Here is a 19,095-nt window from a genome sequence, read left to right as displayed (position 1 = left end):
CAGCAGCAGCAGGAGGCATCTGGCAGGACCACGGCAGCAGCACAACCACACACGTCACGCTGTCCAGGCACCGCTGCGATATGAGTTAATCATATGTCTCATATGTCTGCTTCAGCAGTACCAGCGGCTGCATTGTCAATATGCTGGGTGCCATAAAATGAGTGTTAACTGACACTCGTTCACATTCATTAGTTGCAAAGTGGTGCGTTCACTTCACTGTTCACCAAAAATATGAGCATGTTCAATGACCACATTCATGCACAACACTGATCTTGATATACCACACCTGTGAGGTGGATTGTGTTGGTGCTCACTAATATGAATTTAAACTAATTTGTATGTACAAGGACAAACAATCACAGCCACAAAGGTTGAGACATTGTGAAGCAGCTGTTGATGTGGAGACAGAGAGAATGAGAGAGAACAACTTGTTTCTTGTCTTGTTTTCATGTTTGTCAGAGATAAGAGAGACACACATATATGATGTTGTTTAATGCAGAATATCACAGTGAATACAGACAATGATGGATATCAGTCTACCACATGCAGCTAAATCAGTTTGTAAAGCTTGACTCATTGGTTGGCTCAGATATTGATGACATATCAACATAATTTGACCGATAATTGAGCAGATCTCATGAAAAGAGTCAAGCCAGTTTTATTTGTTTCCCTCCTCATCACAAAATTGCCTCAAAGGGCTTTACAATCTGTCCTCAGACCCTCGGTTTTAGTTTCTACACCTTCTGTGGTGACCTGTACGACCAAAACAAATTTTGGTTTCGTCTCAGCGGGTTTGTGTTGTTGCCACATTAACATTGTTTTCAGGACATTAACCCACAAATCTTTGGGACTCTATTTAGTCTGCCTTCCGTTCCAGGAGCTTGGGAAAACTTTGGCTAAATAACAGAGCCATTAGGTTGGAAACCAATATCTCCCCAATAATTTGGGCAAGAGTTTTATTCTTCCCATGAGTCAGCTCTGGGTTCAGGCTCAGTCTTTGGAAAGCACCACAGTACCAACCTGCACTGACGGCACATTGAAATTCTGCCGGCTCTTGTTGGTTTTATAAACTCCATAAACAACAAAGCACACTCTGTGATGTACAGACGACTGAGGATTAATGAGACAGCTAATGCAGAGTTGTAGTACAGAGTCATTCATGCTGCATATTTACTCTAGATGCAGTGAAAATCTGCTGAGAGCTGCTGAAGAAGAGTGTTCAGATTTGGATCAGATTGGGAGGCTTCACCTCAAAGTGATCTTTTATTTCATGATTTTTTTAAATTTATTTTTTCAAAAATTGAAGCCCTGACACGAAGTTTGTCCCAGTTTTCATCACAGTGTCTGACACAGTTGAGGCCTATACAAAGACAAGTAAAGTGAATTATTTTCATTATTAGTTTCTCCTCATTATAATGAAAAAAATTGTCCCATTTATGACCCACTTGTGTTAAATCTAATTGTGAGTCTCAGTCGCTTAAATATTGAAAAATGATTGACAGTTGCTTTGGTTGTGAAAAACAAGAGGTGTTAAAAAACAGATTTCAGAAACTGTTTGGCTGACTTTTAGTCCTGTTTCGTTATCTGCTAGAATTAATTCAGAGTGATTAAATTCCATATTAACCATATCCGCTAATAACTCTGACATACCTGATCATTTCTCAATTAACCTACTTTTTCTGTATAACACACATTATCATTAAACTGAGAATTCTCTTTAATATTTATGTGAAGACAACATACCATTATATGCAGTGTTTAGGAGTAACTACAGAGTTACATCATTAAATTACAAAATAAAAAGTAATTTTAGTCAGTTACTGAGAAAACATGCAATTAAATTACAATTACTTATTTTTAGTAAAAACGAAATTCAAAAAAAGTTTATATGTTGAATATAACATTCTCTCTGTGGCTTTGCATCTTTTCGCCGTGCAGGAACATCTTTTGACATATTTTGACAATGCAGTTCATCAAAGTAAGTGAGACAAGTTTGAGTGCAACACATATGCACTTTAGCCTTATTGTCCAGTTTTAAACAGTTGTTGGAAAAGCAATCTTTTGCATTACTTTAATGAAGTAATTAGTCACATTACTATGACATTTTTAAAGGTGTAACTAGCCATTTGTAATTAATTAATACATTTCAAAAGTAACCTTCCCAGTTTTGGATATATGACATTGGTGTTTAGATATACTGACAAAAAAAAATCTTAGTCTTAAAGAAATAGTTTAAGTTCAGTCAGGAACACTTTAGTCAAAGAAAACGTTATTTCCATTTTGCAGTATTATATTAAGCAGTATGGCACTGTTCTGGGGCCCTCTGCCTTTCCTAGGCCCACACAGAAAGCCTAAGGTGGAGAGAGCACACCTCCCTGCCCTTCTATGTGCCTACATGGAAAGCTTAAGGTAGGGAGAGCAGCAGCAAAGACCCCCCCAGGAACAGAACAGAGCAGCATCAGTGACAATCAGAAATTACATTGATAAGTCAGACACAGCATGAAAAGGAGAAGCTGGGGTGGAGGCGGGTTGCAAAGCAGCTTGCAGAGGAAGCAGCAACAGTAGGTAGACTAAGCAGTTTAAATAGGGCGCCGTGAATGAGATTTGCCAATTGGTTGCATAGAAAGGAATCATGTGATCTATCAGTGAATGTGACACCCGGGTGAACATGCTAATTTTATGCCCCTTTTGCGATGCAGTGACACGATGATGTAAATTATGTATGTCTCCGTCCAAGCAGTGCTCGAACGTCTTTCCAAATTATTCAGCGCTGAGTTTGAAAAAGACACCTAATGAATAACAGATTTAAAATGTCACCATGATAACATTTTCATTAGTCTCCATTCTGCTTTCTATTGTTTACTAACCCTGTTTTCTGGCACATTCTGGACGTGGACACACCAGACAAAAACAAAGAGGCATACTGGTCAACTGCAGAGCTACACAGCTCTGATCTACTGGCACTGGCACTATCACCTATATATAGGGAGTTGTCCTGCTTTAGAAAACCTGCACATATCCACCAACTGGGGTGGAAAAAGGTTATGAATGGGGAGTCGGACAGTTCCACTCTATGCTATGTTCACATTTTACAGAATGTCATTAATATTTTCCCCATTAATGATGTATTATTTCACTCACCCACAACCCATCCGTGTGTCCCGGTGTGTGTAACAAGCAGAGTGTATGCACTTTGTGAACCCGCCTTTATATGAGCATCTTACTGTCTGAATAATTCACTCTTTAAATAGCAGGAAATACTGCACCATTCTAAATTTAGCTCAGTTTTTTCTTTTGGTCAATGGCTCAAATGCTTTCTGCTGCCTCAAAATATCAATACAACAACAATGCACCTGACCACAACCCATTTTAAGAACTATACGCCCATGGGTGCAGACATAGGCGCTACTTAAACAACGTGAGAATGACTTCTGGGTCGGTCTGAAACTAGCAATGACAGCTAGCAATGATTGCATACCTTCCTGTGATGCACACCTTCCTGTGATGTATTACAATAAAAATTTATTTATACTTACAAAACAAAAAACCAAACAAAAAAAACCAAACATTTTTTTCATAGCCAGAATCGGAATCAGAGACAGTTTTATTATCAAGTATTTTTGCACCTACAAGGAATTGGTCTTGGTGATTTGGTGCACAACAGTAAAAAGCACAGGGTACCTTTGGGTTAATAGCCTACACATAAAGGTTTTCATTTCATTTCATCTGAACACAGTAAAAGTTTTCTTTTGTCTGACTGTGACTGTCAGTTAACTTGTGACCGACTCCAACAGACTGAGGCAGCAGAATGCAGCGGAGCTGAAGAACGGGGGACAGAATGGGGGAGTGGTGGGAGGAGTACGGGAGATGTTCGGCAGCTGGCTGGAGGATGGACACTCGAGGAGAGGACGGGAGCTGCTCCTGGACAGAGACAGGAAGATGGCGGAGGACACGTCTGGGAGGCTGACTGGATAAACGGTGAGAGAGCGGCTGGTGTTTTCTATCAGTTCTTCTTAGTTTTGTGGTGTGTTTCTGCTTGTTTCTGTGCCTGATGTGTGACATTTTTGTATTAAATGTTGGGTGTATTCAAAATTGTTCCAGAGTCCTTTGAGGAAAAAGTGCAATGCAGGCCCAGAGTTCTCTGAGCTCAGACAATTCTCTGAAAAGCCACATTCATGTCAGAAATAGAATATTTTGTACATGTTAAAAGGCCAGTATCATTTAATTAGACCTGCAACTGAATTTCATTCACTATCAATACAAGTGCTAATTATTTCTTAGTTAAATGATTAATCGTTTATTCTGTAAAATGTCAAAAATGACAAATGACCTCCTTTTAAGTAATTAAGTGAAGCATGAATTACGTTTTTCATTAAAGCATCTCTGAGCAGGATTTCTGTTAAGAAAGAAGCGTGATGTAACAAAGTGTTACAAGAGTGTTAAAGGTGACCTGTGGAGTGTTGTTATTTACTCAACCAAACATATTGTGTTCATCCTTGAGCTGTGACAAACATGTTGAATGCACTTCTTTCCTCTGTCTGCATAGCTGAAGTTTCTTCTCTCAAATCTGCAAAGTTTACATCTGTTGATGTTTTACAAGAGCTGGATACTGGACTCAAAGCAGTGCATAAATGAACAAAGTTTTCTAGTTTCCTGGTTTGCTCCAGCGTTGTGTGGCCAACTGCACATGCTCATTACTGTTTCTGCTTCTGGGAAAGTTTTACAAATAAAAAATCTTTATGGCTGAAGAATCTCAGAACACAAAGAGCAACTAGAAGGGCACTTGGAGAGTGCAGACCTCATCCAGCGCCAAATGCCAGTGTTGAGTCACTACGGGCCCCATAGTGCGAAAGTAGTGCCGACCATTCCTGGATCATCCAGGTGATTTTAGACACGGCAGTTAAACCATTTTGGCTCCATGCACCACTGAGAAACTCTCAAACGAATGAACAGGTCCCCACATTCAACACTACATCCAGGTCTCCTGATACATCCATGGAGCTAACCCCTTGTTAGCTCTGTCAGTATCATTACCATTGTAACACCGCACTCTAGCTACCACCAATTTGGCTCAACCACCTCAATGTTTGCTTGTGACATTGTGACGTCTGAGGTGAGGGCTGTGTGCATTTATTGCAAGTGACGAAACACTGCAAAATTTAAAGGGTTCTTCCTCAGCCAAAACCACACCCTTCCACCCAGTTTCAAGAAAATCAGGCCAGTAGTTTTTCTGTCATCCTGCTGACAGACAGACAAAAACAAGAACTGAAAACACAACCTCCTTGGTGAAGGTAATGATTAACCTTGTTTCTAGGTAGAGGTTTCCTGTCAAAAGCTTTACAGATGTAGAGAAAACGTTGTCCTACCAGTGGTCGAGAGCTCCACTGGGCACCTTTAATAGAACAAAGTTCTGACATGGATCAAAAACAATATTTGAATTTCTAGAAGATTTAGATTTTAAATTTTCTTAACTAAAACCTTGCCCTGCTTGATCTGTCCAAAATGTTTCTTCATATTTGACCTTAAAAAGTATAAACTGTAGCGGTCTGAAGCCTGCAGACTGTAGTTTATGACTGAATGTGTGGCTGCAGGTCCTCACATGCAGAACGAGTGAAGTGTTTTAACTGGCTGGGCCCTGATGGTCCCCAGTGCCTCCCCTCCTCTCCCCAGTCTGTTAGTGTTGAAGCCAACACCTCGATCCCAGGCAACAAACAAAACCACTCCAGCCAGTCACCGTCTGTGTGTGTAGCTGTGTGAGTTTTGGCTTCAGCCACTCAGCAACAAACACTAACTTCAGGAAAATTTAGGAAGGAAAAAAAAAAAAAAGCGTTATTGGAGGCCTAAAATAGCAGCAGACCCCCCGGTGTGGTAAAGTTTGATAGATAAAAGGCTCCGCCTGGGGCAAAGTGTGACGACAGAGTCTGCTGCTTCCTCCCTCTCCTGTCTCTTCTGACAGAAGATTGAAAGTTTTAATGTTTCTTGTGCTTATCAAAATAGAATCTGTTCAAATGATTTCCTCAAGACAAACAACCGTAAACAAGGCGGAGACTCAACTTCTGACATGAAACTACTGTCACCACTCTGGGATGGCTTCAAAATCAACACTTGACAGCTGAAATCAATAATCAATATGCAGCATTCTGAATATGAAACAAATAACTGTAGATTTTGTAAATGAAAATATTTCTTGTCAGTAAATCTGACATTTAATCTCTTTCAGTTCAGTTCAGTTCAAAATTTGACTGTTGAGGCAAACATAAAATCTGTTCACTCCCACATAAAAACAATGTAAAAAAAACAAAAAAAAAACAACCATATGTTCACATAAAATTTAAATAAAATTAAAGTGCAAAAGTTAAAGATAAAAGTAAACAAAAAACTGTAAAAGAAGAAAATGAAAAAAGTTAAAGAAAGGGGCTGGTCGCTGATCAGCAGATCTAATACTGTGAAATCACTAGTACAGTAGACTAATAAGTCTATACAGCGTAAGTAATATGATCATTGTGAGAGAGTAACAATAACATGTAATTAAATTACAAAATAATTGTAATTGTAATCAGATACAGTTTTCTGAGACAAAATATGTGTTTGAATTACAGTTGTTTCTGCAAACCACGGACACGTTACATTTGTACGTCTCATACATATCATAACAACTTTTCTAAAGTGACGGAGCATATGAGCTGACTTTGTCTTCAGGACGTGGAGGGGATGGTGGATGATGGATGGTGCGTCACCTTGGTGAGATGCCTGAAAAGCGGCAGACCAACAAAAATGGTTGTTTTTAGTGAATCATGGCTGTGTTTCCAGCAGCCTTTCAGGCACCATGGTTGCTTTTTAGCAACCCATTGGTGCCACGAAAAGCAGTTGTTTTCTACCAAAACGTTGCTTCATTCCCTGCACCCAGTTTTTTGCCAAAACCTAATCACATTTTCAGCACTGTTGAAACATGTTTGCTACATAAAAACATACAGATATAACGTGGTTTACACGCACAATGCCAACATTTAATCTGGTGACTGGTTCGAGTTCTTTTGCAAGTATAGTTGCGTTCTACTATCTCTCATTGATGAAAATCAAAAAAATAATAATGATTTTTGAACTGCAGGGAGCGCAATCATACAAGTCACGAGGGCAGTCTGTCAACATCCTTTTTGTGCAAGCCCAACCAACATATCCCCACTCCGACTTCGTCACATATCGACGTTTGGTCATGGACTTTCCATGACGTAATATGACGTGCAAGGTACCCTGGGTGCGTTGGTTGCTGATGTTCTAGGACCCCTGTCAATGAGATGCCAAAAACTGCAGTTCCTCTTGTGGCCACTTGAGGCTGGCTCTGAAACGAGTCAGTCCCCTTAGAGCCCCATGTTAAAATGCTCAACTTTACAGCAGAAATAAACATGTTTACAGCCTCATACAAAAAACCGTTCTGGTCTCTGTAGCAAATTTCAACATTAATGACAACTCCACAGGAGGGGGATTTTCAGGTAGCTCACCTGTTTATAATTTACTAAGGCTTAAAGTTACACATATTTAAAGGGCAGGACAAAAGTAAACTCAAGGCTTCAAAGTGGGAGTCCACAAACCAATGTGTGACATCACAGTAGCCATGTCCATTACTTTATACAGTCTGTTGTATAAACCAATCACTGATAACTGGCGTCTTCACAAAGACAAGCTGTAACCAAATGAGAAAAAGGGAAAATGAAGCGGATGAACATAATGACAAACAGCAAGGTCTTATACAATAAAAAGATCCTGTACACATCAGAGTTATTATTTAGTGAAAGACATTTTTTTCAAGTCAGCATATTTCTTCATTTTTGAGTACATGATACATATCTTATCATGGACTTTTTATCATGTCACTATTGCAACATGAGTTTTTTTTGTGTTGTTACGTTCCTAATTTAAATATATCCCGAGTTCCTCTCAAACAAAAGAACAAAAACAGATTGATTGTGTTTCTGCTGCTGTTGGAGGTTTTCTTCAGTCTGCTGCAGCTGCTCTCACATAAACTCCTCCACTCTCCACCTCTCTGCTCCATCCCACACATCAGACTGAAAAAACACGTCGTCAGCGTGGTGTATTTGCATATTTACAGAAATGACAGACTTCATCTTGTTAAAGCCTGAATCAGACTGTCACCTTTAGCCAGTTAATGACATTAGTAGCAGGAAGGTGCAGAGAAAACGTCCCGTTACAGTGGATTTTGCAGGCAGAGGGAGAGCGCGCTGAGTTTGTTTCTGGTCGATCGGATTCAGTTTGTGAGCAGGATGATAAATTAACATGAGCTGCTATCTAAACTCTGGCAGTTTGTGTCTGTGGCCACACACTCGTCTGCTCTGCCAGACGCTCAGTTCAGGTGCCAGTTATCATCGCAGGCTGAGTTCTGCTCTCCAGATCAGTTTGGCTCACAGATTACCGACTGTGGCAGCAGGTGAATGCTGGAATCCACCAAACAATGTTGATGGAAAAACTGCTCCAGTTCAGTCACACTCGAACTCTCTCACATATTCAATATGTGGTGAAGCAGGGAAACAAATTTTGTCAGTCAGAATGAAGCCTTTAACAAACATGTTTTTTAATTATTATTGATGAAATAATTGTGCTATGGACAGTTACAAAGATTTACATAGAATCTGATGCTAAAAACCAAACAACTGCCATGTTATAAGTAGATATTTCAGTTAAAGTACATTATCTTTCCTCATATTTAAGTTCTAATTCAGGGCCGGGCATTACACTCACGGCTACTTGATTAGGTACACCTTGCTAGCACTGCCTTAGTTCTTGGATTCAACAAGGTGCTGGAAACATTCCTCAGAGATTTTGGTCCATATTGACATGATAGCATCACACAGTTGCTGCAGATTTGTCGGCTGCACATCCATGATATGAGTCTCTCGTTCTACCACATCCCAAAGGTGCTCTATTGGATTGAGATCTGGTGACTGTGGAGGCCATTGGAGTACAGTGAACTCATTGTCATGTTCAAGAAACCAGTTTGAGATGATTTGAGCTTTGAGACGTGGTGCGTTATCCTGCTGGAAGTAGCCATCAGAAGATGGGTACACTGTGGTCGTAAAGGGATGGACACGGTCAGCAACAATACTCAGGAAGGCTGTTGGTTCAGAGATGGTCTTCTGCAGACCTTGGTTGTAACAGGTGGTTACTGTTACTGTTGCCTTTTTATCATCTTGAACCAGTCTGGCAATTCTCCTCTGACCTCTGGCATCAACAAGGCATGTTCTTCCAGAGAACTGTTGAGAACAGACAAACAAACCTGTAGCTTGTATCCAGAGAGCAGAAGAGAAAGACTAAGGCAGTGGTAATCTGGTCATTATGTTTCGACTTAGAGGTGTTGTTGGCTGGGTGCTACACACCACTACCTAAAGAAAACGCCCTGAACAAACCAAAATAAGAAGAAAATACAGGCAGAGGGCAGGTTATCAGCAGATACAGACACTACCACACACTGCTAGTGAATCATAAGTGATGATTAGGAGGGATTACTTTTGTGAGTCTCTATATTGTTTTTTGTTTGTTTTTTAGGGAAATCCTGCATAGCATGCCTTTGAAGTTTAAGTAACTCCTTTACATACTGTTGGTAGTTAAATCCACAGCAATGCATCATATTCTGTAAAATCATCATATGTTTGTAGTGTGGCTGTCCTGTGAGAGCCACGTTTCTCTGCAAAGTCAGGAAAACAGCCCAGTTTTCAGCTTTGGGACAATGCATTTTCCAGCTGATCCCAGAATGTTTTTAAAGAGTTTATTCACCTTAAGAAGTAGGAGAATTTCCTCAACACATAAAGGAGCACTTCATCCCTCAGTTTATCACAAAAATTCAACTTCAGCACATCTGGAGATACATGGGCTTTCATTGGACAGGAGGGGGATGAAAAACTGTAATCTGAAAAAGCTGTCAGACAAATGTAGCACACTAAAATGTACAGTATTTGCCTCAGAGATGCACAGGAGAAGTATAAAGTAGCATATTATGGAAATACTCAAAAAAAGTACCTTGAATTAGTACTTTAGTACAGTACTTGCGTAAATGTACTTGTGTTCCGTCACAATATTGGTATCTCATGTCTTCTGTAGAATTTGCCTGGCTTCATTTTTTTCTGTGTGCTCATCTGAGTAAATTTTATTGTTTTTCACTTGGGAACTGGTGAAAATGGTTTCCAGTGACCTTTTTTTGAGTTCTTAATTCAAATATTTTGAGATTTTTCTTTTATCCCTCTTATTCATTTATTTTTCTGATGTCTTCAGTCTGCCTGGCGCTCGTCTCTCCTGGACCAGACATTCAAGTTGTGTTTGTTTTAAGGCCCTCCAGTGCCAGATGGGCGGGGTTTGTCACACTGAATGCCAGTAACTGAGGACACTGAAGTGACAATCGGGCCCACTTGATTTCACTCAAGCAGCTCAGATGTTGTTGAGCCCCTCCCCTCTGGCACACTGGGGGGAATTTATCAAACATCTTCTGAGCTGCTATTCAGCTCAGATTCCTGCTTCAGAGGTGAAAGAAAATGTGCAGTGTTGAATAGGACTTTGTTTTGTATAGATGTGTTTAATTGAAAGGCAAAAATGTTTTTGGTATATATGTGTTTGTGTATCTGTGTGTATGCATGTCTTTGTGTATGTGTTCACCATCACCACCACCACCACCACCATCACCACGGCAACCTTGTGTTTTGCCACAACCCCTGAGATCAAATTTGTGTTAAAAGGAGAAAAGGCGGTTTTCAAACAAGTCCTTTCAGCTCTGCATTTTTCTGTTTGTGTTTCCAAACTCAAAAAGCATTTTTGACTTGTGTATTTTGTATGTTCGAGGCACACCTCTTTCTCTGTGTATTACATTCTTTATTATGTTTAACTCTCCTCTGGTCATCACATCTACACTCTGTCCTCCAACACATATTTCTCCCAAAATTCTCACGTCATTTGTATCAAAAGTCACAATGAAGGTTTTAAACAACTCGTGTGGAGGAAATCAGGCCACATCTCAAAGGTTCAGAGTGTTTTCAAAAGCCTAACACATAAAGAAACTTTTTCAATTTTAACTTTACAACAGCCATGTGCTGTATGTGCTAATGCACGTTTGTAAGAAATGTGTAGAATAAAATATCTGCAGGGTTCCCAACCTTCCTGAAAAACAATGGACATTTAGTTTTCCAGTCATGGACACACCTGGAAATATATTAAAGTGATCACATATCTAGAAATAATTCATGTTTTTCTGGAACAATTAAAAAATATTTTAGCCTCTCACTCACCTACATGTACCTATGCACATATTTTATTTGAAACTTTGACACATAGAGCAGGTTCAGCAGACACAAAGTAGAACCACAGACTGTGTTTAAAAATGGAGATGCATCTTCGCTTAGCACAGGTGAAGCTAAAATATCTTGAATATAACCAAACTACTCTAAATGACAGAAACCATATTTCGGAAAAAATTATTTGATGTGTACTTTGAGTTTTTAGTTTGGCGCATGTCCGTCCACAAACATGGAGAGGGCGGGCTTTATAACCAATACCAGCCAGCTACCAGGGGGCGATTTAGATGTTTCGGCTCCACTTTTGGGGAGCTATCATGTTGTCCATCTTTATATATATAGTCAACGAGCAGAACGGAAACATGGTCCCTTTTTATTTCAGCTCCCATGTCATTCAGTCTAGCTGTTCACTACAGACAGGGCAGAACGGACTCACAGTGATCTTTTGTGGAGCTGCGCGCAGAATTCTCAGAAAAGCTCAGTGGTAATTAGCCAGCTAGATAGCTAGCTGGTCTTTATTTGATTATGTTGGGGCAAAATTGCTTACTGAAATTGGTGTAATGGGGCTAATAAGTGACTTAGAAAGAAAATAGTGGCAGCCAGCGTCGCAAACCATCCCGGTCTCTCACCAAAATTGTCAAACAATGAGGCTTGTTTAGTGGCTCTCAGCATCAGATACTGACACACAGAGGCACCCTCTAGCAGCGGTATGAGATGCCCCAGGGAACCAGACATCCCTCTCCCCAGTGACGCTTTCCAGCTCTTCCCAGCGGCTCTATTCTGAGCTCCCTCCGGGCTCCCTTTCTGAGCTCGGAGCTTGGAAACCAAAAGTCAGTTGAATAATTTTAAGAACAATGAAGTGTGCTAGCATGTGCAGCATACTATGCTAGTGACGTATGTCATGTGATGTTGTATTACATTAGTAACAAACATAGGCTACATATCTTAAATCAAACCATGCCGTTTTTTCCAAAACCTAACCACCTGCTTTTGTTGCCTATACCAAAGGAAATCAACCTTAAAAAGTTTTTTTACTTATGTTCCAAATTTATGCTGAAAAAGATTGTATGCATTTAATGAGCAGAGACTCTACATTTCCTGTGAAAACGAAAGTGTATTTTGCGAACAAACAGTGCATGTAACAAGGCCAGCCTAGTGTCATTTCCAGGGTGTCAAATACCCATAGACGTCGGAACTAGGGGTGCGGGGGTGCCCCCTCCCATCCGCACCCCCGCACCCCAGCCTCCCTACCCACTACATTACGCTTTAAAAAATAAAGAATCTGAATTTAAACTCAATTTGTCTGACTTACATTTATCTCTTTTATATCATTAATGCATAGATCTATGCTTTTGATGTGATATGCAACCTGCCTGACTACATACAGTAGCCTTGGCATCCAGGATGTTGTGTCCATCTTGCAAACCTTGCAGCCCCAAACCCGCTCCATGCTGTCGGAGGTGGAGAAGCTTGTTAAGCTCTGTCTGGCCCTGCTCATGTCTGTCGCGGCATCCGAGCGCTCTTTCTCAGCCTTGCGCAGGCTGAGAGAAGGTCCACTTTTGGAAATGCATGAAAGCCCTGAGTCAGGAGAGCAGACATTTCTTTTTTTCATTCAAGGTTACAAATACAGTAATGCTGTTATGTTCCTTAAATGGCTTGATTTAGTTATCAAAGTTTAATTTTCTTAACAATTAAGATGCCGTGTTTATCCATTCTAGTTCTCTTATAACTGCATGTTATTATAAAATAACTTCAAATCAAATCCTTAATCATTGATAAGTGTGCGTGCTTCCCCCGCCCCTCCCAACAAAAATCCCGCCCCCCCTCTCAGAAAATAGTTCCGATGTCCATGCAAATACCGGCACTTTTTCATGCCCCTCAGTGTGTGATATCAACACAGAATACACCTTTTAGTGTCTTCATGAGACACACCTAACTTTCAACCAACTCTAATGTGGCTCAGAGGTAGAGCGGGTCGTCCACCAATCGAAAGATCAGCAGTTCGATCCCGGGCTCCTCCAGGCTGCATGTTGAAGTATCCTTGAGCAAGATACTGAACCCCAAATTGCTCCCGACGGCTGTTCCATCAGTGTGTGAGTGTGTTAAAAACTGAGTAGCAGGTGGCACCTTGTATGGTAGCCTCGGCCACCAGTGTATGAATGTGTGTGTGAATGAGTGAACGTGACTCGTAGTGTAAAAAGCGCTTTGAGTGGTCACTAGATGACTAGAAAGGCGCTATACAAATGCAGGTCCATTTAATGTAAATCCATCTGCCGCAAGACTTGACGCTGAAAGAAACTAGTCTAGTATAAAGATTTCCTGTGAAAACCAAAATGTATTTTAAAGAGAAGCAATGCATGTCATAAGGCCAGCCCATTGTCATTTCTAGAGTGACAGATACCACCGCTTTGTCATGCCCCTCAGCATGTATTATAAACACTAACTCCCATGTAAACCCATCTGCAGCAAAACTTGACGCTGATAGAAACTGGTATAGTATAAAGAGCAATAATGACTGCGTAGGGAGAGATAGGGATGGTGGATGGGTCCACCAAAACAAAACTTTCACCCCTGAGACCACAGTATGTGTCCCATGCGAGACCAAAAGTCATTGTTGTTTTCATGTAACGTTACTCAATGTAGACGTGATGTCTTATATCACCTTACGTGGCATAATGAACGTACTTATTTCAACCCAAAACAGGATCTTTTTGCTGAACCCATGTGTTTCAACTGTATGTCACATAGAGACACTAAATGCTCCCCTCTGTGTTGCTATGAGACGCCAAGGGCCGTAACAAAGTGGCAGTATTTGATGACATGGGAATGAGAACCGGTTTACTAAGGCTACTGGTGAACTGTATAATCATTTGTGAGCAAATGCTTTATTGTGTTGTCAAGAAAAACTCCTGGAAAGGTCCCTGAAAGTTCCTTATTCATTAAATGAATAGAGTGGGAACCTTGATCTACTTTGAAATTTGATTCAAAGCTTGATTGAATTATCACATCTCTTTACCATGTGTAGTTCAAGTGTTGTATTTCTTAATGTTGTCTTGTTATTTCCATATTAAAAAAAAGTAGGGAAATGTTCTTTTCACTAGTATTTATCTTTTTGAAAAACTGTGCATTATTCACTTCAGTTGTAGCTACCAAGTTGCAACAAGAACTGGAAAATGTCTGAGGAAAAAACCAGAGCAGTCAAGAATATTCAGGTTTTTCAAAAGTACAAAAACATTATGATGAATGTGACCTAGCTTGTTTGTCTAACTTATTAGCTATTATTTTATTAAAATGTGTACCATGTACCTCTTCCGTCCACTCCACCAACACAAAAAGATTATCTCATATTCAGCTCTCATAACTGGAATTAAAGACTGTAAAAATGTCCTTATGAAAAAGTTATTCATCCATTAAGCAAAACATTATCAAAATGAAATATACATCCCCCTGATATCACTCATTATTAATCATAACTCTGTGCTTTTTGGGAGCAGGCCAAGGTAAATGGTAGATAAAAAAAAGACAAATATATCTGTTGAGAATTTTGAGAATAATGGCACTAAAATTAATTACTTAGAGGTAGCTGCAAAAACAAACAAAAAAAAACATGTCTGTGAATTCCAAAATAGAAGCACAAGGTGATGGGGCATATTCAGTGAATGGAGCAAATAAATCATGAAATAACCAGGGTGTGTGTATGGGCGTGCGGTGTGTGCATGCGTGCGTGTGTCTGAGTGAAGATGGATGAATTATGTTAAATTCAAGCATCTGGGTCGAAACACTAGGCTTGTTTTACTTACTTTCTATTCAGAGTTTTTTCTTTAGTTTTAGTTAAAACTGGACATATTTTTCTCCTCATTATTTTACTGCCATATCAGTTGTCAGTTGATGTCATGTTGCCTCATTGATCACTCGAATGATCACTGATTCGGCTTTCCGATGATCAAATGAATTGATGTCAGTTTTGGTCGCCTGTCTGCAGGTTTAAATGTTCCATGGTCGGATTTCCCATCATTACTTCTGTCAAATGATCTGTTATAAACTGTAGTGAGCTTGTTTTAAAAGTTGTGTTTTACATGTTGGGGTAAAACTGTAGTCTTCTTGACTGAGACTGAGCTGAGATTTAAAACTGATCACTTGTAATGGTTTTGGGTCTGTGTAGCTCTTTGGAATTAGATGACAGGCAGAAACTCATTTCCACACGAGTGTGGGATTTCACAAATGCTCGTTTATTTTTTTTACGCCAACAAAAAAAACACTCCAACCTTACCAAGCTCGGTTGTACGGCTACTACAATTTAATACATGAAGATAATAGTCGCCACACGTACTTACAACCATCACTGTTGTGTTGAGAGACAAAAAGAAAAAAAGCAGGAGCACATAGGTGTACGTCCGACCAGCGTTGGGTGCACTTTCAGCAGACTCAACTCATAACAAGCGCTGCTTGATGACGTTGCTGTTAAGCGACACAGTATACACCATGTTAAAGGCACATTTCATATATTCGACTGTTACACACTTCAGCAGAAATGTTCTGCTTCTTTTAGGTATCTGCACCTTCACCACCTTCCTGTCTTTTTGTGTACCGGATTCGGATGTTATCAGCCCATTTAATGGCCATTATCTGTGAACTGTTTAACATATTTGACGTAGCCACCGTAACATGACCCAATGGATTGTGGACTTCTGTTTTGAATCCTCAAGGTTATCAATTTAGCCACAGCATTCTTTGATTTTTTGGAGCCAGAAATGACCATTTTTGGACGAGAGGGTGGAGCTATCCCTAACGCTAGCTGCTAGCTTGGTTAGCATGGTGCATTTACAGCTATGGTCTGCTGTTATCATGCTAATTTTTGCTAGCGAAAAACCAACAAGTTCCCACTCCCAATTCATCACTTGATTTTTTTACGTCTACATTTATTGAGCTAGGTATCCTGGGTGCGTCTGTTATTAATGTTCAGGGACGGCATGTCAATTTATGCCTGTTACATACATTGTGTTTTTTCAAATTGCACTTCCGTTTTCTTAGGAAATGTACAGTCTCTGCTCGTTAGAGCCAGACTTTTTTGGAATAACCTTACAACAGTAAAACAGCTCTTTTATATGATTATTTCCTTGTGCAACAAAAGCATGTCGTTAGATTTAAAAAATAAAAAATAAAAAAAAAAAAGAAGGGGAAAAACAAAAGTCTAGTGTTTGTTGGACCATCAACCTCCTCTTCCATCTGCCCTACAGGGATTTTCCAGCTCCTTATGTTATGTTGTTTTCTGGCAGCATTTCCACCTGTTTCCATCCAGCAGTGTATCATGCTGCCATGACAGGTGCCGTTGTATAATTTCAAACTGATGCCTTCCAGCGGCATGACAAACTGACGCCTTGTGGCGGTGTATTTTACCGCCACAAAAGGATGGCTTTTCTCGTCTGTGTCTTACATGGAAATATTGATCAAGCAGCAATATTTGATGACTTCGGAATGAAAAGGGGTTGGAAAAACAAGCAAAATGTATTTACCAGAAAAACAGAACATCTGTTTCCTTACACTCGGGCTACAGTGCCTACATGAGCAGTGTGTGATGGCTACCTCGCTGAACTGCTGGGGCTCGCACGTGTGCAGTGTTCACACAGACAGTGTTGCTGCTGCAGAGCTGCCTGCTGCTATACAATTGTATTTCCACAATAAAAGGCAGTACTCCATTAATTTATTGAGCCGTGCAAGTCACTATATTTTCAACAACACTGCCATGCAAATATTTCACAATAAAAGCCTCGTGTTAATAAATGAAGGGATTCTTACAACAGAAACATTGTCAGAGGGCTTTTATTTTGAAATGGAGAAAGAAAGTTCTGAGTTAAAATAAATATTTGCATTTTTTTCTGTGACCAATTTAGCTCTTGGAGTAGGCCTCAAGTAGCCATTAAAGGAGCTGCAGATTTTGGCACTGCTGTGTTGGCTTCAGAACAGACAAATCCTTTTTTTTTTCAAACTTTTTTTCTGATTATGAAACCTAATTTTACAAGCTTGGTGATTTTTTTTTTAATAATTCTAATTTGGCTGGGTGGTTGATAACACATTTTTCTGTGGTGTAACAAATTCATGACACATTTTTATGTGTGCTTTACCCGAACTTTGATGAGAATTGTCAGAGGACAAAACCGAGTTCAGTCTTTACATTCAGCATGAGCTCCAGGTTGTGGTCAACCAGTTAATTGTTACACTGTGAGCAGACAAGCTGCAGGTTCTGGTTGTGCAGAGAGGAAGACAGTGTCTGCCAAGCTTTAAGCATCTTTGTTTTGTTTTTTTATTCTTTGGTCCTCAAGTTGTGTGGGTCAGATCAAGGGTCAGGGGTGACAGCAGTAAGATGATACTAATAAAGAGCGATGGTTTTGCCCAGATTACATTAAGGAGCTGTAACGATTGATGGAGCAAAAATAAATTCCTGCTGCGCAAATTGATGTGGTGCGATGTCTCCAGCTTGTCTGTATGTGTGTATGTTAATGGTTTGTGTGTTTGTGTGTGTGTCTGTGTCTGTGTCTGTGTGTGCCATCCATTGTCCTGTCTCACTAATCACAGCAGCTCGGGGCTTCATTTAATCAGCAGAGCGCGGCGCAGCGTCCCATAATAACCTATCAACAGTCGTAGCTTATAGATGAAGGCTTAATTGCCAAAATGCTGCAGTGCTTCTCCCTCCCTGTCATCATTATAATGTAAAACACAGAGGCAGCTTACCGAGAGTTACCTGTTTCCAGCTAACCATGATCTTAAAACACAAATCACAATAACTGTTTTATCAACTTTAACAAAAAAGGAGATTCTTAAGGGTGTTTGTTCAAGTGAAAAATATTTGATTTGAAGCCAGAAGCATATAAGCTGCAGTCCTAATGGTACATCAAACCAAACTGTGATGTCAGTACAGTGCACTCAAATGGCAGAAAGATCAACACAGAAAGTAGAAAGTACTGAGAGAGCTGCACGAGCCTCCACATCTAAATTTAATACATAAAGGAATATCTTTATCTGCTGTTCTGTATTAAAACAAACACTGTCAAAATCATGACACAGGATGTTTATAGTTTGAATCAGCGCACTTGTTCAGAAGGAAAGTGTTTAAAGTGCCCTTTCACACAGTGCTCTGGCATTCTTTGAAAATCTTCTTGACCTGCAACAAAAATTAAACACTTGTTCTTTTTGCACAAGGACAAACTTTCTTCCTTCATTGAAACTTGTAAACATGTTGTTGAAACATCCTGCTAAAATTATGAGTGAAAACCATTTAATTTTCTGCAGAAGTTGTCTAGAAACTCTGAAATTGTATTGTTCCTGGTAACATTCACTCAACCCCAGCATTACTGATGATGCCAGACAACTTTCTGTCAACAATAAGCCGACTTCAGGACCTGTGCATTCATACCACATTTATTCATCTAGTCCATATCCATTGAGTGCACAGTTGCCCACGTACAGTTTCACATGGTGTGTGTTTGGGATACAGGTCATAGGAAATTGCAGATTAAATAGTCAACTGAACCCATTAAGAAGAGCAATGTGTTCAGACAGAGTTTTTGAAAAACGAGGGACAGACAGAATGACTGACTGACAGAATGACACACTGACAGTTTCCGTGGTTATGTACAGCATACCATACCATGACTTAGTCATACCAAAAATTAAAAAAAAACAAAAAAAAAAAACATTCAGCCACAGGGGGAGCCACAGCAATCGGTCGCATTTTAGCCATTTTTAAGCATTTTTCTGTTGTTATAGCGCCACCCAGTTGCCAATAGAGTTAAAATTTCTCCAGTCA

At 39.9% G+C, this 19,095-nt stretch overlaps 2 protein-coding genes across 2 annotated transcripts in view; both read left to right on the top strand.

The window, feature by feature from the left end:
- The window catches only part of LOC126383971 (collagen alpha-1(XIV) chain-like), an 849,933-nt gene that overhangs the window by 204,424 nt on the left and 626,414 nt on the right, over positions 1 to 19,095 (top strand). The gene's annotated exons all lie outside the window — the stretch shown is intronic.
- Positions 1 to 19,095, top strand: part of LOC126383944 (zinc fingers and homeoboxes protein 2-like) — a 197,313-nt gene that overhangs the window by 161,962 nt on the left and 16,256 nt on the right. The window contains exon 4 of the mRNA XM_050034710.1: positions 3,795 to 3,978. Coding sequence (XP_049890667.1) covers positions 3,795 to 3,975 — 181 coding nt within the window. The 3' untranslated portion in view covers positions 3,976 to 3,978. The remainder of the gene's footprint in view (positions 1 to 3,794; positions 3,979 to 19,095) is intronic.

This window comes from Epinephelus moara, chromosome 22 (genome assembly GCF_006386435.1).
Source record: "Epinephelus moara isolate mb chromosome 22, YSFRI_EMoa_1.0, whole genome shotgun sequence".
NCBI lineage: Eukaryota > Metazoa > Chordata > Actinopteri > Perciformes > Serranidae > Epinephelus > Epinephelus moara.
This window is presented reverse-complemented; position numbering and strand designations above follow the sequence as displayed.